The sequence below is a fragment of the Eucyclogobius newberryi genome, unplaced genomic scaffold, assembly GCF_026437365.1.
Source record: "Eucyclogobius newberryi isolate DKJ021-1_F unplaced genomic scaffold, fEucNew1.0.hap1 SCAF_2, whole genome shotgun sequence".
Taxonomy (NCBI): Eukaryota; Metazoa; Chordata; class Actinopteri; order Gobiiformes; family Gobiidae; genus Eucyclogobius; species Eucyclogobius newberryi.
In genome coordinates this window covers 3,410,789-3,437,996 of record NW_027315834.1, presented here as the reverse complement: position 1 = coordinate 3,437,996, position 27,208 = coordinate 3,410,789, and the positions used below count along the sequence as shown (strand labels likewise).

The 27,208-nt window shown below is 43.7% G+C and overlaps 2 protein-coding genes across 2 annotated transcripts in view; both read left to right on the top strand.

The window, feature by feature from the left end:
* nars1 (asparaginyl-tRNA synthetase 1) overlaps positions 1 to 27,208 on the top strand; it is a 216,777-nt gene that overhangs the window by 71,816 nt on the left and 117,753 nt on the right. The window lies entirely within an intron of this gene.
* Positions 10,304 to 27,208, top strand: part of tcf4 (transcription factor 4) — a gene marked incomplete at its 3' end in the record, with an annotated part of 150,377 nt that continues 133,472 nt past the window's right edge. The window contains exons 1-2 of the mRNA XM_072455467.1: positions 10,304 to 10,370; positions 18,588 to 18,654. Of these exons, the coding sequence (XP_072311568.1) occupies positions 10,317 to 10,370; positions 18,588 to 18,654 (121 nt within the window). The remainder of the gene's footprint in view (positions 10,371 to 18,587; positions 18,655 to 27,208) is intronic.

The following is a 27,208-nucleotide window of genomic DNA, read 5'->3' as shown; positions in this document are numbered from 1 at the left end:
TGTTCAATGAGTGGAATGAATAACTCTCTAGATTTGTATGGCAAGGAAAGAAACCTCGAATCTGATTTAAAACTTACTATGATTATCAAAAGAAAAGATGTGGGGTTTACCTTGTTTAAAAAATGACTCTATTTAAGCTCAAATCAGAGTGTTGTTATGCTGGTGTGAGCCAGAATATGAAGCTCAATGGAAACATATTGAGTGTAATGTTGTGCCGGGGGTTCCTGTGCAGGCCGCACTGTGTGTGCCACACTTTGGAATGCTCTTCCTCCCCACATAAAGGCTGCACCTTCTGTTGATGCTTTTAAGTCTCCTTTAAACATGTACAGTTTTATAATGAACAATTCTGCTTTTGTCTGCTTTGTCCGTCCTTAAAACGTGTATTGTCACCCTTTGTTTGTGTGACGTCTCTAAAATCTCCTTAGACGAGCGACGGCTTCAACAACTCTTCTCAAATCAGAACATCTTGTGAGACGGTCTTAGTATTGTTCTCCTTCCATGTCGTGCGCTGGACCTTTGAGCCAGTTTGAATGAAGGATCTGCTGAACATTTAAACTTTAAACATATTTTTATTCAATGGCATTTAATCCGGCTTGAGAATTGTGTGGTCTTCTGACCGTTTTAGTATTTTATTCATTCATATTTATATATGTTTCATTTTTTTTATTTTGCGGTTTGTCTCTATGTGTTTTATTGCACAGCGTCAGACGGCAAACACAGAGGCCTTTATTTTGTAAGTGCCACAGGAAGTGTCTAGTTGCTGTTCACAAATAGCAGAGGAAATTCAGTCTAGTTTTGTTCTTAGATTATATTATTATAGCATATTTGTGGACAGTGTCTGTGTCAAACAAAGGGAGCGTGGCACATGAACGTGGCAGCAGCAGCTGAGCACAGAAAGTGCACCGGGACAAGCCCAGAGAACCACGGCTTTGAACCGGCAACCCGGACATATCACAGATACCATGTCAAGTCGGTGTAATGCCTCATTCGCCCAGGACTGTTCCATTGGAGTCATCTGGACTCTGTTTTTAGGAAAAACAAAAGTTTCAACACTCATCTGAGAGTCATTCTCAATCTGAGAATACCCCTTTGCCCTCCTCATTGAGAATTCGTTTGCCAAAAACTGAACTTGGCACCGTCTCTTTCTTAAGTCCAAGCTCACCAGGAGGGGGCAGTATGATGTTAGATTTCATCAGAACAATATTGTTGGGTGTAAGACATTCAACACTAGGTGGATCATTCAGGTTCTCTGTTGTTAATTTGTCTGCCATCATTTTGTAAGAAAAAACGTTTTATGGCCCTCAAAACTCTCCTTTAGCACCGACAAAATGTGTCACATCGGATTTGTCTTACATGTCTAGCAATAAAGCTGTGTAAAGCATTAATGAAAGTGTCACAATTGAGGTCATATAATCAACCCAGATGATACATGGATGTGGGTCTGATGGAGGGATGTTTGACATGTGGGTGAAGACTGGACCTGGTTAAAGGTCCTCTGACCCTGAGCTCCCCCTGTTCAACAACAAAAGGATGTAGTCTGTTTGTCTTTTACCTGAATGTCTTTTCCTTGAGTCACGTTTGAGATTTCTTTGTGAAATGCATTGTCTTGTGCCAGTTTTATAATGAACAATTCTGCTTTTGTCTGCTTTGTCCGTCCTTAAAACGTGTATTGTCACCCTTTGTTTGTGTGACGTCTCTAAAATCTCCTTAGACGAGCGACGGCTTCAACAACTCTTCTCAAATCAGAACATCTTGTGAGACGGTCTAGTATTGTTCTCCTTCCATGTCGTGCGCTGGACCTTTGAGCCAGTTTGAATGAAGGATCTGCTGAACATTTAAACCTGTCGCTCCGTGAGCAGCAGGGTCACTGTCAGACGATGCCATTGTTGTGAGTTTGTGAAGACTTTATCCTGAGCAAAACATGTGGAATCTCTTTAGAATCAGTCCAAAAATGCTCTTGAACATGACTTAACTTCAGGTAAAGTCACAGGACTCTTCTTCGTGTCATCAGCAGCTCTTTCACCGGGTGCTTTTTCCATGAGTGGCTCTCCCTGGGTCTAAATCTGTCACACTTTCAACGCACTCTTCTTAGTCTTATTTTACCCAATGCTACAAAGTGCTCTTACTTCTTTGACCTGTATTAACGATTCTCCTTCTGACATCTTACTACATAAAAGTTTATACATACATAAAGAAACTTAACTGTACTTGGGCCAAACTTGTGTGGCTCGGTGCTTTAAGCCACCTTCATGCGGGAGACAGAAGGTGGGAGCCCTTTGATCTCCCCGCGCCCAACATAGAAAGTAGTTTTGGTCTTGCATGGAACTGGTGAAACATATGCTCCACATCACACGTTACAGCAACTGAGCCCTTTCTGAACCTCCAGAGTCCTCCCACCGATGCTGCTGTGAGGTCGGGACCCGTGAGCAGGTGTTCATTGGGATTGTGCAGCGCATTATCGTACCAGGATTCTAAGGGTGATAGACCCGATGATGAGAGAGATCAGGCAGGACTATTCTAAAGTTCTTTCTCTGGTACTTTTTCTGCATCTCCATGTGAGATGTTGTCTTTAATTTTAGTCCATGTAGTACTTTTGGTCCCTTTTGAACCTGAAGACTGTTTAAATGTTGCTTTGCACTTGACATGATGGGAAGGTTCGGTCCGTCACTGTTGAATAATGTCCATCCTGTTTGTGTTTTTTTGCTTTGTTAGGTATATATATATATAAATATATGTCTATATATATTCCACTGCTCTCTCTGTAAAGTCTGATTCAAGGGCTTTGATGACCTCTTTTACTTGTGTCTTACAGATGTAATCAACTTCCTTATCCAACTTGGTGTTTGACTCAGACTCTGGTGTAACTTGTTTCACAATGATTCAGTGACTTACTCCAATCACATCGCTCCCCACCTCACTTGAATCCAGTGTCGGGCCGTGGGTCCTTGAAATTGACATTTTTATTCAGAGAATTGCAGGGGAAGAGTACAATACAGTTCAGTTCAACTAAGTTCAATATTTCCCTATTTTTCTTTACCTTTTCATTGTGCAGCTCCGTTTCCTGCTCCTACTTTGAAGTCTTGTTGACCAAATCGATCATTTGCTAATGGCATTTCCAGCAGTCCGGTTTGCAGAGCTTCTCGAAGCCTGTGAGCCATTGATGGCGCTCGTAGTTGGAACTTTGAACGTGAGGAACAAACCCGCCTGTAACAGGCTTTGCAGCGTCTGCGTCGGACGATCTCTCCTTACAATGTCCAACTTTTCTTGAAAAGTTCTTCTTGAGAAAGGCGTTATAATTATATCCTTGACCAAATCGATATCTTTTCCTCCTTCAACGTTGTGGGTTGAGAAAACAACTTAGTAGTACTCTTCTGTTCTGAGGTTCTGCATAGCCCCGCCCATAGGACCTCTCAATATGTGTGATCCAATCAAAATGTGATGCACCTGCTGCTGGCTCCTGCAGACGTACAAGAGCCAACTCTGTTGAGTCTGAAGGTCTGAGGGCAGATTTTAGAACCCTGACAACACATGAGGCTGAATATGATTGGATAAAGATCTAACCTAAAGACCAGCCTCCAAATCTGAACCTGGGGCAGAAGCAACAAGAGGAAAGAGATGAAATGAAGAGTAAAACTCTTACTCTGGGGAATAATGTAATAAATATTTGTGGGAAAATATATTTTAAAGAATTATATTCTGATGATGTTTAGGCCAGCAGAGAAGGCCCTGCTGGCCATTTTCTTCATCACAAACAGCTTCTCTGGGCATCAAAGCCTGTAGGCCTATTTCACAGTCCAAAGGTGGTGCCATATGTTCAGATTTGCCTTTCTGTTACATCTGTTACTTAAACTGCATCAGGAACATTCAGATTGTTATTGGTTATATCTTTGGAGATTGACAGCTTTGCAAGAAGTCCACAAACATTCTCAAATTTGCCCTGTCTTTGTCATGGATCTTTGGCCAGTAACGCAGCTTGTCTCTAAACGCCTTTGCAATTACAAACGTCTCACCAAACCGTTGATTGAGCATATGCCATGCTGCTCCACATCAGAGCCAAGGAGCAAGTGACCATCAAAGGCTTGCTTAACAGATCCACCTACAAACGTTTGCAGAAAGAATATCTTTTTCTGTAGAGGGAATGTTCTTTCTCGCTTTCCAAAAATATGCTTTCCAATGCTTGAACTTCAGTGGATATCCACCAAATACAGAAGGCTAAAAGTGTATTTGCTGACGTCGCTGTTGTTTTAAAGCTCACTTGTGCCGTCATTGATGACTTTACAGTCTCTTTGTTGGAATGAGTAGTGCTCTGTTACCTGTCCTTGTGCAGGGTTGACATTCTGAATGACAGATTCCTGCTTTTCTGACGTCTTTATCATCAAGTTGCAGTTTAGCTTCAGTTGAATTGAGTCTTTTCCACAGGTTTTCAGGTTTTCCACACAATCAATTTCTCTTATCAAATCTTCAACCGATCTTTTCCTTGAAGCACTTTCTTCTTGTTGTATAGCTAACCTTTTATTGTTGTTTCTTTACATTAGCTCCCTTTTCTTGTTGTATTTTCATCTTGTTGTTCAGTTTCGTCCCTTTCTTCTCGGAGCCATCTTTTCTCTCTGTATCTCTTGTTCAGTCATTAATCTCAGTACAGCTTTTGTAGCGTCATATTCTGCAGCAGCTTCTTGTCTTTAAGCAGAAGAGGCATTGACGGGGATTGTATCAGCTTTGGAATGGCTGCGACCTGAGATCGACACACTTGTGGTGGTGGATGATACAAATACTGAGCTGGCATATGACGTCCTCATGTTCCACTGCCACTTCAATGTGAGATGTTCTAGGTCACTGATGTGCACTTGTCTAACCTGGAACGCAGTCCGTGAGTTGGACAATCTATGGAGCAATATTCCTCATAAACAATGGTCAGTTCAATAGTTCTCTTTGAATAGTGGTCATGTGACTTTGTAGAATGTCAGCTGGATTTTTGACGAGCCTATATCTGTATTATTTGCTCTAAACATGTTTCTTTCACTTGCTCTGCCTCAGCTGTTTCTTCTGTTACAGCCTCTTCACTCTCCATTTGACTTATTTCAAACATGTTGATTTTTTCTTGATACGTTGGGAACTTATAACTTATTGTTTAGTGATTAACTTTTGTTTTTATTAATAGACTTTGCACTTGATTTACACTTGTAAACTAGTTGCCTGGCTTAACACAATTCCTTGTAGTTTCTTCTTCCTTTTTATCACAAACATGCACTTTAATGTCCGGCTTCATGTAGAGAAAACCGGTGAGTGTGTGTGTCCATTAAAGCTTTGCAGCTCAGTCCTTGTTGCAATGACAAAATGTCGCCACAAGGAGGCCGAGAATCATGTGGTCCAAGTACTATCACACCACCTCCTCCTTTATCCATAAAGAGTTCTTGTGACTAATGGCTTGTCAACCTTTTTGGGGCTTGTACAATGCCTTAAACACAAGGCCTTATGCCACCGTCGAACTAAAAGAAGTAAGAAAAATATAATTATCATTGAAAGTTTACAAAATAAAGACATAAAAACAGCGATACAAACATACATAACATAAGAGGTAGAATGATGATCTTTGTACATACTCTTAACTTAAATGAGTTCTTGTTAGCACGCCATGCGCCACTGAGCTGTGCGTCCCACTTCATTGTACAGAAGCAAAAGTACTGAGCAATACTTCCTACCAGTGGAATTTCAAAGTAAATGTACTAAATGACTAGTAACGCATCTATTAGCCAAAATAAAACAATAAATCAAAAGTATGGCAGTAAAACCGGCATTCGACGTATCAAACTCAAAAAGCACTGGAAAAATGTTTGATAACAAATTTCGCAAGTTGATTAAAAAGATGTGATTAGTTGATATCTGGAGGGAGATGAACCCCAGTGCTCGCCTGTACAGCCATTTCTCCAATCCACATCTAAACTAGAAAAAATTACATTTGATCAAATATCCCTGATGTGGACATAGGCACAATGGAGCGAAGTGATCACCACTCTATTTACATGACCTTAGATACATAAATATAAAACACACTTTGGAGGTTTAATGCTTGTCTACGTTTAAGAAAAACATGTCCAACAACATTGAAACTTAACTTGCTGAAGCAGTTTTGAGATGTAGAAGCTACAGCACACACTGGTCAACATAAGGGCACGTTTATTTGTAGAGCACAATTCTTACACAAGGCAATTTAAAGTGCTTCACACAACAGGGAAAAATGCATTAGAAATGACAGAAGTCACAAAACTACTTACTGTGTCCATTGTAATAAACTACTGGTAAGTAGACTTTTAGTATGATAAATAATCGAAATAAACAGTAAATTCTCAGAATGGAATTGTGAGGAATAATTGTAATAATTGTAAAATAAATTTATTTTTGTAATGCCCAGAATCACAACAACAGTTGCCTCGAGATCAATAGTAAAAAGCAGATTAAGCGATTTTCATAGGAAATTAGCAAATGAACAATATCTCAGCACCTCCTGCTCTTTATTGACAAGGAAAAACTACAAAACCCTTTAGAAAACTCAGGGGGATCCACAGTGAAGGAGAAATACTGCAGACGGTCCAGGACTGACACGCTTCTATTTGCTGAAAGACATGGAGCCAGAAGCACTGGAGGTTCATCTAACAAGAGGCAGATGAAGAGCCGTTCATCTAAGGCAAGGAAAGTTATTGTAGAGCACAATTTGCACATAAGGCAGTTCAAAGTGCTTCACACAACAGGAAAAAATGTGCATTAAAATCACAAAGACATGACAGAAATCACAAAACCTTCATTTCTATTCATTCAATTTTGTTGACATGAATCATACTTTTTTTTCCCGTGCTTAGTGATCACCCACACTGGCCCACACTGGCCCACACTGGCCCACACTGGCCCACACTGGCCCACGCTAGCCCACACTGGCCCACACTGGCCCACGCTGGACCACACTGGCCCACACTGGCCCACGCTGGACCACACTGGCCCACACTGGCCCACACTGGCCCACACTGGCCCACGCTGGACCACACTGGCCCACGCTGGCCCACACTGGCCCACACTGGCCCACGCTGGCCCACACTGGCCCACACTGGCCCACACTGGCCCACACTGGCCCACGCTGGACCACACTGGCCCACACTGGCCCACGCTGGACCACACTGGCCCACGCTGGACCACACTGGCCCACACTGGCCCACGCTGGCCCACACTGGCCCACGCTGGCCCACACTGCCCCACACTGGCCCACGCTGGACCACACTGACCCACGCTGGCCCACGCTGGACCACACTGGCCCACGCTGGACCACACTGGCCCACGCTGGACCACACTGGCCCACGCTGGACCACACTGGCCCACACTGGCCCACACTGGCCCACGCTGGACCACGCTGGCCCACACCGGCCCACGCTGGCCCACACTGGCCCACGCTGGACCACGCTGGCCCACACCGGCCCACGCTGGACCACGCTGGACCACACTGGCCCACGCTGGACCACACTGGCCCACGCTGGACCACACTGGCCCACACTGGCCCACACTGGCCCACGCTGGACCACGCTGGACCACGCTGGCCCACACCGGCCCACGCTGGCCCACACTGGCCCACGCTGGACCACGCTGGCCCACACCGGCCCACACTCCAGACACTGTATGCCATATTTATTTAAATTGATTGTATCCCATGTTTAACCGTCCCTAGACGTCAGCGCGCTATCTGCCTCTGCACACGTCTGTGCTGAGCGTATGTATCTTTTACCACGACTCTCTGGTCGACGCCTCCACCTTATGGAGGAGCTTTAGTATCTTTAACGATGGACACAGTCTAGTCTGACCCTCCCTAGATTTAGATTTCATAAAACTAATTGTCCCAGACACAGGTGAAGTAAAGTAGAAATTAGTTTACATCAATATGTATTTGTCCAAAACGGTTTAGAATGAAATTACAAGCATTAAAATAACCAACAAACAAATTGGCCTAATATCGGTTATTGGCCCAAGCTTTTCCCAAAACGTTGGTATCGGGCTAAAATGCATAAGTGCACCACTAAATATTACACAAGTCAAAGTGCAAAGTAGTGGCACATTCATTTTTTATTCAAGGAAGAGTAAAATAGTACTTGGGGAAACTAATAAGAGTAAGAGTAACTTACTAACTAATGCAGAGATTTATCCATACAATACTTACCGAAATCTGGGTCTTATCAAGAGCTCAGTTTGGCCCGTGGGATGTGGACGCTTTAAACTGTGAATATGATTTTAAAAACATTTAAGGATGTTATTTGATATTTATTTAAATTGTTTTATTTGATTTAATTTAAGAGGGAAGCTTTTCCCCCTCATTTTCCTGGCATTGTACCCACATTCAATCTGTTTTATGTTTTAAAAATCTGATATTTAATTTGATGATTTATAAACTGATTTAATTGTAAGGACAATTAATTAAATAATGCACAACATCTGGTAAATATAGACACACAAAATGAAATCCTATCTGAAGGAGTGATGCAAGAAAGGAATAATTAATAACTAATAGTCACTTGTACTTTGTACTTGTGCTGAGTACTATTACTCAAGAAGGACTATGATGTCTGAAAAGTATTTTAAGAAGTACAGTTTCTACATAATATTTTTCAAATAACTGTTACGAGTAAATATACTACTGACCTCTGCTACTGTGTATTCAGATTTGTGAGACGTGTGGACAGGGCTACGTCCTGGTTTGACACTGGTTTGGCCCACGCTACCTTCACTTCTTCTTTGCTTAATTTCCCCCAAAACAACCCAAACAAAAGTTTAAAAAAAAAAGGGTAAAATATTTTTACAAAGGTGATTTATCGTCTTGAAATGTAGGTTGCTGTGTTGGGCTGTGTTCCTGCGTTCTGCTGAGTGGAGCGCTTATTATTAAGAGCAGCACAGGAGCTTCAAAGTGTCTAGTCAGCAGAGGAAGAGGAGCACCAGAGAGGAGCGAGGAGACGAGGAAGGAAGGAGGAAAGGCAGGAGGGAAGGAGGCAAAGAATGAAGACGGGAAGGAAGGCAGAAAGGACAGATGAGGGAAGGAATTAAGGAAGGAAGGAAGGAGGAAAGGTAGGAGGGAAGGAGGCAAAGAATGAAGACGGGAAGGAAGGCAGAAAGGACAGATGAGGGAAGGAAGGAAGGAAGGAAGGAAGGAGGAATGGAAAGAAGATAGAGAACAAGGAAGGAAGGAGGCTAGCAAGGGGGCTAGGAAGGAAAAAGGTAAGGAAGGCAGAGAGGAGGAAAGAGGTGGGAAAGGAAGGAGAAACTCTGAGGCAAGGAAGGAAGGAAGGACGGAAGGGGGAAAGAGTGAGAGGGCAAGAGGTCAAGGAGTGCTCTCGCTTCACAGTGAGAAGGTTCTAGGTTCGATTCCCTGACCTGCCTGTTTGGAGCAGTCACCGGCTCAAGACGATTGTCCAAAAGAGATTCTGAATCATCACTGACTCGCTCTCTATTCCGTGCATCTTTGTAGCATTGTCTATTATTATTCATATTAATATCAACATTATTATTATTATTATTATTAATGTGAATAGGCTGATTCCCCGTGAACAGTGCGCGTAAGGCTGCGTGCCGTACCCCGCGTTGGGAAACAATGGCCTAAAAGGACCACACTGTGTCCATCCACCTTTGCAGCTGGTGGACATCGGTGTGTCCCGGTGTGTCCCGGTCCTTCCCAGCAGCAGCCCGGGGTCTCCCTCTCCAGTCGTAACCACGGGACACGGAGAGCGCGCGTCAGGGAGAAGTCTCATTCACAAACCCGCGTCAGTTACGGAGCAGCAGCCGATCTTCAGCCGGTCCACGGTCCCGCGCGCTGCCTGTCCCGCTCACTCCGCGGTCTCCGTGGACTTCCCTCGTGCACGTGGACCGGGAGCACGGGCGGCAGACGCGGAGAGGCTGCGCGGAGCGGAGTGCGCGCGTCTGTGGGCGCTTCTGGTGCAAACACTGAAGGGACAAATCCGCGCGGGGAACCGACAGTCCTCTCCCACGCGCGGTCTAACGGAGACGCGAGTGTTTGGGTGGAGGCGCTCTGAAGGGTGGATGTATCCCGGGAGGGTGGCGCCGCGCACAAGCCAACATTGTGCCCGCTCATGCCCGTGCGGCTCGGCGCGTCTCAGCGCGGCTCGGCGCGTCTCAGCGGTTCATCTCCAGCTCCGTGTCCGATGGTGTAGCCCCTTGGAACCGGGTGAAACATGCAGCACCACCAGCACCAGCAGCACCACCACCAGCAGCAGCACCAGCAGCAGCACCAGCAGCACCACCAGCAGCAGCACCAGCAGCAGCACCAGCAGCGTATGGCACCTTTTGGAACGGACAAGGAACTAAGCGACTTACTGGATTTCAGCGCGGTAAGAAACACTCTGTCTCTGTTCTGCTTTTGGTTCTTCTGTGAAATACCGGGGCAGTTGGTGGTTTAGTGGCACAAGTGTCTAAGTTGTTCAAATAAAAAAGAAAAGACAAGCCTGCTTATTCCAAAACTGCAGCGTTTCGATGCGTTGTCGATTAAATGCAGTTTTGGAGTAAAGTGTGCAGCTTTGTCTTTTCTTTTGCATGATTACTGCAGGAGCCTGGCACCTACAGGGACGTGCGTGGACCTACATTATCCTAAGTTGATCAAGTCAAATCTTGCACGGATCAAAGTTGTGTCTTTTCAGAATTGTCCCCTCGATGTCCCAAACACAATCACGATCAAACAGAGACGAATCAGTCTTTTCTATTTTGATGAACCAGCTCCGCATGAAAAGTCATCTATGTAAAATGATCAGTGTTTTGAGAGTGATTATATATTATTTTCAAATATTTGATGTGAAGACAAAAAAAAAAATGACGTCTTATCTAAAAAGCTGAACCAGGGACTGAAGTGTGTATTTCAGGCACAGCTCAGGCCTGAACTGATCCAGAACAAACACGTGAGATTTTAAATGTGTCTTATTTTTGTAAATAATTCTTATATATTTTTTTGTTTTGTTTTAATTCTCGATCTACAATATTTTTTGTTTGACAAAATATGTAAAATATTTGGAATAGATTTTCCAGTTTCTTCTTTGTACCATCTTGATGATAACTGCTTGGTTCACACGTGTGCAATAATGTATGTATTTTATATTTCTATCTTTCATTAAAACCAACACAAAAAAGACACATTCTCATTTGCCTGTTTTGGAATAGTTGATCATTGTTCTACATTAGCCAAGTATAAATAACATTATGCAGTTTACAGCATTTCCAAACACTACACATATTATAGACAATAGAGGTGTATAAAATATATATTATATATAATATATACACACCATTCTCCTTCAATAAAAGTACCATGAAAACACACCGTGCTCACTATCGACCCCCAACATTGTGAGAGGAAACACAAGCAGGAGACGGGCTTCACCTCCTCCATCACAGGCTGTGGTCCCCGTGCAGTCCCCGTGCAGTCCCCGTGCAGTCCCCGTGCAGTCCCCGTGCAGTCCCCGTGCAGTCCCCGTGCAGTCCCCGTGCAGTCCCCGTGCAGTCCCTGTGCAGGCCGCTGCACTCACCATGGATACAACAGAGACATTCCTGCACCGCCTCAGCCGCTTCTCCAGCCAGAATCAGGCCTGAATGCAGACTTGCAAACAGGAGATTTGAAAACAGGATTTTTTTAGGGGTGAATGATACTGACCATTTTTATCTCAATAATTTTGGGATTATGGAGTCTCGATCATATTTTCGCAGTCCATCAGGAACGTGATATAATTTGAGTGAGGCTCAAGTAATGAGAATGAACAGCTTCATTTAACACATTTCTTTTTTTTTAAATACACCGCTATTTGTTTATTTTTTATATTAATCAGACGTACTTTTCTCATTAAAATGACCACAAGTAACATGCAAAACAACACAATTTCATTTTGATTTATAAAATCACTAAATGGCTCGTACAGTTTGTAGCGGCCTCTATTGTTCGTGTGGAGCTGTAGAGGGACGAGGGAGGACCTGCTGTTTCACGCCAGGAGCCTCATATCAGGCAAAGGACAGCAGGTTTTGGAGCAGAGGGTGCAGACTTTTGAAGACTTGGTCCTGGAGCATGGAAACTGACACGCCTCACCCAATCAAAGCAGATAGTGGGCGGGCCCTACACCTATAAGGCCTCAGCACACGGAGCCTCAGGAGTTTCAGGCTAATACAGGAAAGCTATTTCACCCTGGAGAGACTCAGACACAAAAGCAGAAAAGATGTTTTAGCGAACTTTCTTGCAAAGTTTATTTGGCGCTCAGACCCCGGTGGAAGGTGTAGCGATCATGGGCACTCCATGATTTGATTGAATTAGATACCTTCCCCCCGGAGCCTGGAGACTGGTGGTGGTAGATGTGGAGAGAATAATAGATGAGGAGGAGGAGCAGGGGAGGTGGTGGGTCGCAGATACGGTTTGAAGCGACTGAGCCATCAGCCTGAGCGCTTAAATGCTGCCGCCTGTGCGTTGATTGGAGCGGGGAGGAGTGACTGAGAGCGTTGATTGGGGATGAGGAGCAGGTGTAGGGGCCATGACGCGGACGTCCCCCGTCCTTTTACCAATCCTTCTTGGCCGGGAAAAACTGCATAACCTCTTTGGGATAAGCGCAGAAACCTGGAAGAGTCCATGGTGAAGTGAGGGATCTGACTCTCACAGACGGACAGGCCACGCCCGCTTGAGTGCGATGATGGCGCTGGGGAGAGGGGTCCTTCCATGGAGGCCGACGCAGATTTAGGTTAGGTCTTCCAGGTGAACTTACGCAGGCTTCATTTGTGACTTGCTTTTCCTTTGTATCGTATTAAACAGGTCATTTTAAGGAATATATATGCTTATATCGTTAAACAAGTCCATAGCACAACATTATTTAATCAGAATCAGAAAGGGTTTATTGCCATTGTCGATGAACAGAATTCACAAACATTGGAACTTGCTTTGGTGATTCAGGGAAATAGACAGGGCCGGCCCAGCCTATAAGCGAACTAAGCAGCCGCGTAGGGCCCCGAGGCTTTAATAGGGCCCCCAATCTGGCAACCCGTTTTATGCGAAGTGCAAGAGCAGCGTGCGCCACTAGTGTAGTAGCGCTGCTGGCGCGGCAGCGCACACAACTGTAACATATAACGCACAAACCGCATTTATTTGTAATGACAATCTGGCAACCAAGGCACCAAACCTGCGCTGATTGGGCAACTTCATTGTGCGCGAGGAGCTCGAGAGCAAAACATAAACACAACAGAACGTGGTCCTCATGTCCAGAGGAATATATCTCCTGGTGCCGAAAAACGAAAGAAGAAACTTCTTGACGATGTAAAGAAACTGCAAACTCAACAACACTTTCCAGGTATTGAACTTCTCTTACAAAGAGACGGTTAATGCTGCTGTTTGAAACAACACGATTCTGTCACGTTAGTTCGCTCAGGCTGGAGGCGACGAGAGCTCTGCCCCGCGCACAATAATATGTCTGAATGAAAGATAATAAGCTTAACATTTACACCAGCCCGGGAGTGTCAGCTGCAGGTGAGGCCGGTGAGGGGCGTCTGTGCCCCGGGTCACTAAGAGGCGGAGATCCGGTCCGGACGAGCGCCGTCTCGTCCAGAACCTCTGATGTGAGACTTTGGAGTGAACAGTGTGCGGCCCCTGTCCCGGGCCCCTGTCCCGGGCCCCTGTCCCGGGCCCCTGTGCAGCCTCAGTCAGAGATGAGCGGTTTGAGTTTGCGTCCCTCTTTCTCACATCACCATGTGTGAGATCAATCGTGACTCGTGATGTCTGTTTTACTTCTTAACGTGGAATGAGAGGAACGTAAAGGTTTAAGCGTGTAAGGTCCATCAGCCAATCACATCGCAGCATTGTTTCATGCAGGAGTGTGTGATGTTCAGATCAGAACAAACATTTATATTGTAATTCACTTTTAATAGAGCAATAAAACATTTCAATTTATTTAAAAAGCATCATTAGACTAGTTGTTATAAATTATAATAAATTGATAGTGAAAAATAACCAGACATATTATGATTACGTCTGTTATAGAATAATACTATATATTTTCATACAAAAGTGGCAAAGCTGCAGAAACGCAGTCGCTTCACAATAGCGAGGTTTGGACCTTCACTTCTAGTTCTGTTCATTCTCTGGGAATAATATGTTTGCACTGTTTTATCAGTGTTAATTGTTAATCAAGCAATGCTTATGCCATTTGTTTAATTTAATATAACTTGTTTTGTCACTTTGGCAAGAAGGAACAGTTGGGAGCTGTAAAAGATAAATTAGTAAGGATAACTATTACTTTTACATTTTCAGTTAAAATGAATCAATTTGACCATAAGTATTTTTCATAGCCAATATTGTATTGAGTAATTAAGTACACTAATGTATTAATAACTGGCTTTAATCATTTTCTCCTGGCGCAGTTTCATCACATCATCATTTTATAGCATTACAACCTCAACATTTTACTCTTACTTTAGCCGGCTGGACCACATTAATTAAAATGCAGCAGAAGACCCAAAAAAGGTCTGAAAATCTCTGGGGGAGGACCCCCAGACCCCCCATGTTCATTAATTTAAACTAATGTGCTAATGTGGCTGTCGACCCTTAACGCCCACAAATACGCCCAAAAACATATCTGGGACGTGTGTTATTTGTACAGGGAGTAGAGGTGATGTCAGCGGAATACCAAGTTGCATTGTGGGATTAAAGTTATCAATATTTGAGCTTGTGAGGTGTTGAGAATAAACTAACTGGCAAACGGATGCCCTGGAGTTTGGGTGCGCTTTGTTTGCGTTGAAGAAAGTTCCCATATGTGAATTGTTCACTGACAATGGCAATAAAACTGATTCTGATGACGTGGTGAGGGGCCCCCAAAAATGTTTTCGCTTAGGGCCCCCTGAAGGCTTGGGCCGGCCCTGGAAATAGAAAACATTGAACAATGATAAAACACCTTATATGAATTTAAAAAAAGACAAACAATGTAGGATAGGATTTAGGACTGCTATAGGATAAAAATAAAATAGCCTTACGATGTACACAAAATGTACAATTTACAGATGTAGTGCAGAAAGTGAACAGTGCAGTGGGCGATTAAATTAGTTAAAGTGACAGTGTTTAAGAAGTGTTCATGAGTCCAACAGCAGAGGGAAAGAAACTGTTGTCGTGGGAGGTTCTGGTCCGGATGGACCGTAGCCTCCTGCCTGAGGGGAGTGGCCTCCTGCCTGAGGGGAGTGGCTCAAATAGTCCGTGTCCAGGATGAGAAGGGTCAGCAGTGATCCGAGCTGATCGTCCCAGATTCCACGTACAGGTCCTGCAGAGATGGAAGTCTGCAGCTAATCACCTTCTCAGCAGAGGGCGCTGTAGTCTCTGTTTGTCCCTGGCTGTGGCTCCAGCGTACCACACGGTGATGGCGGAGGTGATGGAGGAGGTGATGGAGGAGGTGATGGAGGAGGTGATGGAGGTGATGGAGGAGGTGAGGATGGACTCAATGATGGCCGTGGAGAACTGTACCATCATCTGCGCTGGCACTTTCCTCAGCTGCTGCAGGAAGTACATCCTCTGCTGGTTCTTCCCGGTGAGAGAGCTGATGGTGAACTCCCACTTGAGGTCCCGGGTGATGGTGGTGCTGAGGAAGCGGAAGGAGTCCACAGTGAAGATGGAGGAATCTGTGATAGTGATGGGGGCCTGGGAGGCTGTAACTTTCCTGAAGTCCTCGATCATCTCCCCTGTCTTCTGGGAGTTGAACTCCAGGTTGTTACCGCTGCACCAGGACACCAGCCGCTCCACCTCCCTCCTGTAGACAGACTCCTCCCCCCGAGATGAGCCCGATGGTGTCGTCCGCAAACTTGATCAGTTTCACGGAGTCGTGGCTGGAGGTGCAGCAGTTTGTGTACAGGAAGAAGAGCAGGCACGTTGAGCTGGGAGAGCTTGTCCTGGAGCAGAGCAGGAGGATGGTGTTAAATGCAGAGCTGAAGTCCACAAACAGGATCCTGGCATAGGGTTCCGAGGAGTCCAGATGCTGTGGAGTGCCAGGTTGATGTGCCACAGACCTGTTGGCTCTGTAGGCGAACTGCAGGCAGTGAACCACGCGTTCAAATGACTTCATGACTGCAGACGTCAGCGCCACAGCTCTGTAGTCATTAAGTCCAGTGATCCGGGACTTCTTCCCGACAGGGATGATAAATACATTTGAATAAACTGAAACAAAGCTTGAATTTTTCATCAAAGTTGCAATTTTTCCTGTATTTTAGATAGACGGAAATTCAGTTACACTCCAGCAAGATTTGTCGTTTTCCAGGTCAGGGTGAATCTTTTAAGCTTTGAAGTAATACTACAAATGCCTGTAAACCAAAATGCGTGTAAGTCTATGGCAGTGTTTGTCAGCATGCAGCTAGAGGTATGCCGTAATAGGCTTTTTTGTTTAGAATGGCAAAAAATGAAGATAAGTTTGTTATCTGGAATTTGGGAGCAGGACCACACCGCTTTCACGCCCCTTCCTGCGGCTACACCATTTAGGCATCCAGGTCACACACATCAGCGTTTGTGACTTCATGCCCCTCCATCTGATCCTCTTATAATTATTATTCTAATTTATGTCCTAGATGGGAGTATCGAGGCCCTACAGCCCTCATCACCAGAAGCCTCAAAACTGCATCCATTACTGTAGACTTGTGTTGTTCATGTTTCTTGTACGTCAATAAACACTTTGCATCTTAGCTGGGGTTGTGGTCCGTGCTAGTGAAGGATTTATGTGCCAAAATTTAATTTGTCTATGTCAACGTTTTCATCCCATTCAAAATGCTTGTAAACCATAGCGCATGTAAGTCAATGACAATATTTGTCAGGTTGCCATGGTAACATGCTTGCAGATAGAGGTATGCCATCATTAACTTTTTTGTTCAGAATGGTAAGAAGAATGTCTGTGCCAAATGTTATTTGTCTATGTCAAAGTAAATGTTTTGACTTAATTCAAATGTTTAAGGGGGCGCTGTAGAGCCTTTATGAATTATAGCTATGTATATAATATATCTTTGCGTTCAGCTAATCATTTTGCACAACACGTAGATTAATGCTGGAAAATAGAACATCTCCAGGTCCAAGGTGGAAAAAAAAAGTGTGAGGTGTAAAAATCGTTTTTTGCCCATAATGGCCAGTTAACTCCCTGTGGGGTTTAGGGCGGGGTCATGAGATCTTTGAGCCGTCACATGAGGTATGCTTGTACCAATCTTCATAAGTCAATGATGAAAAAGGCACATCATTTTTGTATTTTTAAATTAGGTCATTTTCCAACGAAAATCTTTTGACACCAAACATTTTTTTCACCGATCTCGAATTTTGGGACAGAAAAAAAGCGTTATCATCACTGTTCAGGAGGTCAAAATTGGGGTGGCTTGTGAGATTTCTTTCTGCAACGAAAACTCAAGCTAGAGTAACATGACTTTGTCACATTGTGACCCATCACACAATAAACCGTTATGCATTTTTTCAGATGTCTACAACAAGAGATTGATTAATTTTTAAAAGTTGAATTTGAAGAGAGCCATTTGATCAGTTAGCCACAACATTTGTAGAGTTTTTTTTAATTTTCCAGAAATAGTTTTTTTGTTTAAACTTCACAATGACCACACCCGAAGGTGTATCAGTTTCAAATTTATAACATTTCATTACTCATGGGTTTTGTGCCTTTTGAGCAAATTTGAAGTGTTTTTTCATGAAAACTGTAGGAAAAGACGCCAAAAGTATGACCAGGTGCACTTTAGTCAGCGCCGTGTTTGATCCAATATGGCTGACTTCCAGTATGATTTAGGGCGGGGTCATAATATAATTTTTTACATGTCCTCACATGAACTATTTTTTGGAGTGAGCCTCATATTTTTACATATTTTTTGCGTCAGGCCCCATTGGCCCCATGTTAATTGATATTTGAGGTGGCGCTACTTTCAATATTTGTTCACAGGGTCTTCACTTTAAATTAGAGCTCACTAAGTCTTGTTTACTACTCGAATTCTGCAATTTTCCGGTTTTCGTTACAATTCTTGTCCTTCGGCTCAGGCCTAATAATAATAATGATGATGATGGTGATAATAATAACAGTAAATCTAATCAAATTTTAAAAGCTCTTCTGAACAAAGTGAAAACATTAAAAGTAAACCTAATCAGCGCCGCTCCTAAATCATGTACCATGCCTGAAAAAACGGTTTACTGTAATTAATTTGTTTATTTAATTTGTTTGTAGGCCGCAAATGACAGAAAACATACACATCAAGAACAGACTTCCACAATTACATGACTTTGATCCACACAGCCACATGCTCTGCACACGATACACCAGCAATGAGACAATTGAAATGAAGGAAGAACCGTACATCAATGGTAACCATACCAGCAGCGACGGTGGCACCAGCAGCCACCGGCGCTGGCACCAGCAGCGGCGGTGGCACCAGCAGCCACCGGCGGTGGCACCAGCACCGGCGGTGGCACCAGCAGCGGTGGTGGCACCAGCAGCCACCGGCGGTGGCACCAGCACCGGCGGTGGCACCAGCAGCACTGATAGTAGCTGGAACAGTGATTGACTGGTGTGTTTGTGTCACAGATGTTCTCTCCTCCCGTCGGGGCCAAGAAAGGAGCAGCAGGTCTTAGCAGTGCACAGCACCCATCAGGTATGTCCAAACGGCTTTGAGCCTTTTCAAAGTCATCAAAGAGTAACAGCTGTATGTTATGGAGGTGTTAGGATCTTCTGCATGACGGCACTACTGCTCTGGATCACCTGAACTTCCCTCACCAGAATGTCAGAAAACAATAGTGCATAATGTTTACTTATTAAACAGTAGGTTTATTTGTGTCCCCACACTTTATTTTCAAAGAGGTTTCATGTCCAAACTTGAGACAAGAATAACCTGGAATGCTAATATCTGTAGTTCCCTGGGAAGATGGTGGTGCAGCAGGTGCAGTCAGTTCATTCAGACTGCAGTCAAGCGCTACACAGGGATGACTCAGCTCTGTCAAACATACAGGTGCAACCTCAGCCACAGGAAAAGCACAATAACCAACAAATATCCAAAGATGTGTCATTTGTGGCACCCACACCAGACTAGTGTGTTTTAGGGAGAGAAACATACAGAGAAACCCGGTCTGGGTCTCAGCTATCCACTTACACGCTATCTCAGCTTGTGCTATATATTTTTCACCCAACAATCACGTTCATATCTGCACTGACTCATGATCTTTCTGGTGCATTACATTGAAACAGATGAGCTAATTGGATGGGTTGCCGTAGTGACGCAGCAGTGCTAACTGTTGTGTTGTCCTTTGGAAAGTCCACTTTGCATAGTATGAATATGGTGAGTGAGTGATTGGTGATTGGCAGCCTTGCTCTTGTTGGTCTGCCCCAAGGCAGATGTGGCTGCAATAGATGATTAATGTGGACTGCTTTTCAAGGAAGGCTCTATATGAATCTAGGACATTATTGTTTTGTATTGATGTTTGATTAGAAGTGTAACGTTTATGGTTCTGACATGACATGACACACTCGTTGCTACTGCCATCTTGAGGGCAAAAGCCACATTGCACTGTGAGCTATGTCAACAAAACGTCTCAAAACAAAGGATTCTTCTTCTATAACATCCCCAAAGCTAACAAACATTAGCCTACTTGCAGACAGTTTTAACAAGCTGACTATTCCAAATGTTCGGGCGTTACATTCTAGGATTAGTCACTCGCCCGCAAACAAAATCCATGCTCATGAAAGACTTATGGGCTTGTCCAGTGCGCAGAGGGCTGTGGATGAGGAAGCTTGGATGTAAATGTCTGCAAAAGTGTGTTGTGTCAAGTTGTCGCTGCTTTTTAGTGCTTTTAAGCCGCTCTAGATAAAACCCATAACTTCTGTCTTCTTGAAATATCAATCATTTTCATTTTAAATTCCGCTGTTTTTCATAACTGTCTATCAGCGGAGAAAGGCAACAGCAAGTGGTGATGTCTTCAAAATGGCCGTGACAGCAAATAAGACACATGAATGAATGAATAGACCCTGGATTATCGTTTGTTGGAAAATCTATACCTTTCTGCTGAATCAAACATATCAGTAATAGATGCATTACCGCTTGAAAAACTCCATCTTTGCAACAATCAAGCCTGAAGTGCAAAGTTAAGGCCACGTGTGTCGCTTGTGTTTCCATATCTAATCTAAGTGTCTTTTTGAAGAAACACATTTGCTGTTGTAGCGAGGAGGTGGGGTGACATGCAGATGATGAATGGATGAAATGTCTGAATGAATACATTTGACTATAAATGATACTTATGTTACAAATGGGATATTATTGATGTTGGTTACCTTGCAATATGTTAGACCTATAAATGAGTCCGTGTCAGGTGTTTTTTTTATTGTTGGCGCCAGCGAGACGTGATTTTCCCCAGAATGAGAGAAATATGATTGTACACGTCTTTCATCACTTCCATTCCGTTCAACATTAACATCCCCAAACCAGCTGCGTGTGAACTATTCCAAGTCTGTGATGTGAGGCTCTTTAGGGGCTGAGCAGCTTCCATGTCTCACATTTGTTCTGCGCTGCTGCTTAGGTTCAAAATAGTCTAATGTGGGTGAATGAAAAGAACCATGTTTAGTCAGTCACCAGCTTCAGCACAGCAGGAAATATGTCAAATTTGACTATAATGCTGTTTTTAAGGAAGCTGCAGTTCAGAAAGCACATTCCAAACATATCAGGAGCAACACTGAAATGAGCTCATCCTGAGACATGTGAGTCGTGGCAGGGCAGAGCCATGGCTGTCACTCGAATGTAGCGCAAGGGTTTCAAAGACAAAGCGTCTGCTCCAGGCACCTGCAGCAGAGCCAGGATTAGGGATGTTCTGCCTCTTTAGTCATAATGCACTTGTTATTAGCACTATTAGCTAAAATAATGCTAATTGAAGCCGCAAGCGACAATGATGGCCCTTGCCACGACCCCCTTCTCGCGTGTTTACCTCCAAATGGCAGAGTTACACTGTCCTCTTCACCAGACCCGGGCCTTTATCCGCCCCCCTCCCCCCTGTTTACCCAGGACATTGAGAGTGTCCAAAAATATTTATTTCTTGTTCTTTGTTCCTGATATTTTGATGGAAGTTTTTTTTTGTAGAAGGACTCAAATGATGATTGTATTTGCCTATCGTGCAAGCTAATAATTTTGAATATTTTGGTGAAGAGCATTTTTCCCCCTGTGAGGCCAGGTTATTAATCCCACCCTTTGTCGTAATGCATGTGAGGATCCTTGTTTTCAGCATGTTTGGCTCCCAATAGCTTTAGTTTGTTCTGTAAATCATTTATTTTGCCTTTGTTTCTTTCTGCCCCTCGAAACTACCTTTGCTGCATCCCAGAAAATGGGTATAGAAACTTGAGGGTCATTGAGTAGACTGGCATTAAATCTCCAAAGTGTGTTTTTTTGTTTCTGTTCCAAATCTACAGTGATGTAAATAAGAGCATGATCACTTCAATCGATTGCACCTATGTCTGCTTCCATCTTATTGGACCTATCTTTGTTGAAAATAAAAAAGTCGTCTATCTCAATAGGGTTCAGGTCGGGCGAGGATGGGGGAGGTCAGGGGAGGATGGGTTTTGTTATGGAAAGCACTGTTCTTCTTTTTGTACCATGGAAGAAAGTGGTCAGTCAGACTCTCCACATCCTTTACAGAGGTCATTTTCACCACTTCAGGGACCCTAAAGGGTTCGACCAGCTCTCTCCCTATGATTCCAGCCCAAAAAATGACTCGTCCTTGCTGACGGTGGAGCCTTGTTGGACATGGTGGCCGTCCATCCATTTGGACCATCCAGGGTTACACAGCACTCATCAGTGAATAAGACAGTTTGGAAATGAATCTTCATGTATTTTTGAGCCCACTGGAGCTGTTTCTGTTTGAGAGCATTGGTTATTGGCCGAATAGAAGGTTTCTGCAGAACCACAAGCCTCTGAAGGATCTACACCTTGATGTTCATGGACTCCAGAGGCACCAACAGCTTCAAATACCTGTTTGCTGTTTCTAATGGCATTTTAGCAGCTGCTTTCTTGATCCAATGTATACGTCTGGCAGAAACCTTCTTCATTTATCTGCACAAATCTGTGTGTGCTCTGAATCAAATACAAATCTCTTAATAGTACGATGATTACGCTTAACTTTTGTGAAATATCTAAAGTTTTCATACCTTATCCAAGGCATTTAACAATTTCATGCTTTTCTGCACTAAATACATACTTTTCCATATTGTTTGAAAATGTTGGTCCGCTTAATAATGTTGATTTCTTATGTCGTTTTTTCTTTGAATGGACTTATCTGACAAACTAATTGGCACAGGTCTGAGATTGATTTCACTGACCCTGAGAACTAAAAAAAAACCTTTATGACACTTAATAATTTGGAACGCAGTGTAGTACATGTCCAAGTTTTCACCGGAGAGTTGAACATCCTTTATGAAGATTTATACTTCATAAAGGACTTTTTTTTTTTGTGTGAAGTAAATTTCTAGATTTTCTGCGTACTTATTTGCAGTTGCTGCTTATGTCATAGATCATGCACACATTCACCAGCCAAATGTAGCATTAGCGCTGTTAGCCATCCATCGCCTGTTATGTGTAAAGCTGCTTCTCAAATCTCCGCCCATTTTGTCCCGCGTGATCCAATCAAACGCAGGTCTATGCGTGTGTCAGTTGCTAATAGGGCAGGAGTTGTTGTCGGCGCCATAGCTGCGTTTTTGCTTCCACCATGAGACTCTCTAGACCTCCAACTTTATGCCATCTATCCATGTGTTCAATACATGCTGCTGCTGGTGCTTGCGAGTGTAGTGTGGCGTTTTTGTAGGAAAAGTAAAATATGATTTAAGACGTTTTTTGTAAATACACTGTAGCGCAATTCAATTATATTGAAGTTGTTTTTGGTTGACAACAATGGCAATTCATGCAACAATTTATTAAGGGTTAGGGTTAGACATTTATACATTTTACATTTGAGTAACCGGCCCAAGACGCACAGAAAAATGATGGGCCGATTCTGTCCTTTCAAAAATTCAAATTCAAAATTGCTATTTTATTGGGGATGCAATTTTTACATGAATGTATTCTATCAGTAATTAAGTCAGGAGTTTGTGGATTATTTGGTTTAATGATAAAACTATAGGTCTGAATTTTTAGTACTTTAAAGTATAATTGTGACTCTGAAATGTATTTATTTTGACACTTTCTTAAAGTCTGTGCTCGTGCTTATTCTCTGCCTGGTACAGCAACTTTCCTCTATTTTACTACTGAACAAATGATATCAAGTAAAGGTGTCTAAATGGGTGATTTTATAAGAAAAACGTGGCAGATAATGTCAAAAAAATATTACTTTTTCTACAGAGCTGTCATTGGTGCTTGAATAAAATTGGCCTGTATCTTTTTTGTTGTATTATTTTAGTTTTTGTAGTTTCACATTTTAAACTGATACTGCCACAAAATAACCTGATACTATCACGTGATAGTTTTGTGAAAGTTTTATGAAAAAAAAAACAATTACAAGAGAAGAATAAGATAATAAAGGGTGAACTATCATGAAATAGCATGATCGTTTTCATGTTTAAACGTGAAAAAACCACAACCTGAGGTGTTGGATCCTGTCAGTGCTGAACTCGTGCTCCTGCAGGGCAAAGCTCGTGGCCGGATGAACTCGACTCTCTGAGAAAGTCGAGTTGTTACGCACAGAGCTGAGATCTGCACAAGTTATAAGAAGCAGCTCTTCTCCTTCTTTGACAAAAGCCTACACCTTCATTAAATGTGTTTTTAATGACGTACTTACTTAAGCTGCCTTGGTGTCCTCGTTTGGATCCAAGTCTGTGGGAAAATCTCACCCCGGTAACCCCGTGCTTAAAGGAGCTTTATTGAAACTGGGTGAATCAAGGCGATGCAGATGGCGCGAGCGGCTAGACATGGATATCATGGATGTTACGTGAGCGTTCATGCACAGAGACAGACACTTCGACAGAGATGGCCCCGAATGAGAGAAGCAAGCAGAGGCTCATTGAACCTCACTTTGCAAGGCTGTGTTACAGGCAGCACCTGGAGGTCAGGGGTCACAATACAGAGATGAGGAGCAGATGATGAGGAGAGACCAGGAACAGATGATGAGGAGAGTACAGGAGCAGAGATGAGGAGAGAACAGGAACAGATGATGAGGAGAGAACTGGAACAGAGATGAGGAGAGAACAGGAACAGAGATGAGGAGAGAACAGGAACAGATGAGGAGAGGACAGGAACAGATGAGGAGAGAACAGGAACAGAGATGAGGAGAGAACAGGAACAGATGAGGAGAGAACAGGAACAGATGAGGAGAGAACAGGAACAGAGATGAGGAGAGAACAGGAACAGAGATGAGAGAACAGGAACAGAGATGAGGAGAGAACAGGAACAGATGAGGAGAGAACTGGAACAGAGATGAGGAGAGAACAGGAACAGAGATGAGGAGAGGACAGGAACAGATGAGGAGAGAACAGGAACAGAGATGAGGAGAGAACAGGAACAGATGATGAGGCGGAAGGAGGAGAGAACTGGAACAGCTTTCAGTTTTTGTTTCTGTCTTTCATGAGCCGATATAGCAATACAGATCAATGTTTTTTGAATAACTCTTGGATGAGAGTTAAAACGTCTTGTTTTTCTAAAAAAAGACAAAAAAACTGTCCAGATGAAAACAACTGACTCTGTGCACTGGAGTTCTGTTACTGCGCCGCACAGTCAAGTGTAAAGAGACTTTAAGCACCAGATCCGCACCGTCAGCTCTGATTGGCTGATCCATTGGTTTTCAAAGTTACACATAAAACGTCTGATGAGAAACTGAATTTAGACGCGTCCAAACGCAAAGATACACGTGGAGCGCGGTCAGTATTTTATAACACTCTCTATTGCTCTCCTCTGTGTGTCCAGTGAGGGGGGGAGTTTGTGTGAGCAGGAAATGGACCCAACACTTTGAACCAAACTCATACTGTGGATGTGTGAATGACCAATAAACACACTGACCTGTGGCTTATTAGTGGTCAAGCATTTATAACTCTTGACCAAACTTACTCATTTTAATCCTAGTCGGCAGAGTTAGATGATCAAAAAGACCATTTACATTGCATTTTTATATACAAAATATTATATAATGATCAAAAAATATATAATATTGTTTAAAATAATACTATATACTATATGCGTGTATGGTTACTTGAACCATACAAGCGTCTGTAAGGCGCCTTGACTCATGTGGAGAAGCAGAAGAAGTGGAGATATTGATTATTTAATGTATATTTGCCAAAAGTCTGGTTATATGTTGCTGCTTTAACTATTATAGCTGCAAAGTTCTGGTCAGGCAGGAGGCCACTCCCCTCAAGCAGGAGGCCACTCCCCTCAGGCAGGAGGCCACTCCCCTCAGGCAGGAGGCCACTCCCCTCAAGCAGGAGGCCACTCCCCTCAGGCAGGAGGCCACTCCCCTCAGGCAGGAGGCCACTCCCCTCAGGCAGGAGGCCACTCCCCTCAGGCAGGAGGCCACTCCCCTCAGGCAGGAGGCCACTCCCCTCAAGCAGGAGGCCACTCCCCTCAGGCAGGAGGCCACTCCCCTCAGGCAGGAGGCCACTCCCCTCAGGCAGGAGGCCACTCCCCTCAGGCAGGAGGATACGGGTCAGTACTAGATCACCATCCTCGCCCGACCTAGATCTGGCTCACGGAAGTCAGAATTTGCTCCAATATGGCGGCCCTCGTGGCGGCCCAAAAAGAGAATAATTATATGGCGGCCCTCAATACGCTTCAGACACTGGGTTAGGGTTAGGGACAGAAATCCAATATATCCGCCGCCATATTGGATTTCTGACTAACTTGAGCAAGCGGAGGTCTGATCTAAACCCAACCGGAGGATACGGTCCATCTGGACCAGAACCTCCCGCCACAAGAACAGTTTCTTGGACTCATGAACACTCAACACCTGCCACTTTAACAGTTATTCAAACCGATAACCTTTCATTGCACTGCTCATTTTTTGATTGCAATAATCTGACCAACTAAATTGTGTATATCAGTGGTCCCCAAACTTTTTGACTCGAGGGCCACATTGGGTTCTAAAATTTGGCCGAGGGGCCGGGCCAGGAACATATGGTGTGTTTGTGTGAACGAATGAATTACTATAAATTACACGCAAGATTTGACCTGTAACTTGTAACAAAGCAACAAATGCAAGGCTCAATGTACAAATTGTTTTCCAAATGCATTAAATAATGATTAATTATCTACTGTCTTCTACTGTCCACAAGAGTCTTCTACTGTCCACAAGAGTCTTCTACTGTCCACAAGAGTCTTCTACTGTCCACAAGAGTCTTCTACTGTCCACAAGAGTCTTCTACTGTCCACAAGAGTCTTCAACTGTCCACAAGAGTCTTCTACTGTCCACAAGAGTCTTCTACTGTCCACAAGAGTCTTCTACTGTCCACAAGAGTTTTCTACTGTCCACTAGAGTCTTCTTCAGTGTCAAACACTTGCGCTTCCTGCTTGATTGGCCCCGGTGGCCGTTTGTGGTGAATTTTATTTTCTGCGCGCCATAGATTTTCTTGTGCGCGCACTTAGTGCGAGCAGCGCACTAAGTGCGAGCAGCTTAGAGGGAACAGTGTCATCTCTTGGGGAAATGTGGGCATTACAGGCGAAAGATAAAATGAACGGTCAGCCACAGTATCATGAGTTTGAATCCCGACCTGACATTTGCTGCATGTCTTCCTTTCTCTCTCATCATTCCCCTTCCTTTCTTTCTCATTCCATCACTGTCTAATAAAGCCTACGGCAAAAAAAAAATATACATATATTGATTTTTTTATTTTCTATTTTTAATATAACTTGGACAAGCTTGGCGGGCCGGATTGAAAGGCCCAACGGGCCGGATGTGGCCCGTGGGCCGTAGTTTGGGGACCACTGGTGTATACGTATATTCAAAATGTTATGCAAGCCCTTTTTGATATGATTTGCTTCTAGTCTTATTCGTTGTTGTATGTTGCACCTTAACGCCAAAGCAAGTTCCTAGTTTGTGGATTCTGTTCTCTGACAATGGCAGTAAAACCCCTTTTCTGATTCTTTTAGCCGCTGTAGACTGGGACTAGAGTGGTCTGACAGGTTTTAGGGCAAAGACGATTTAGCTTTGGTTGCTTAGCCCACACTGAGTTCTCGTGGTGCTTGATGAGCTGTG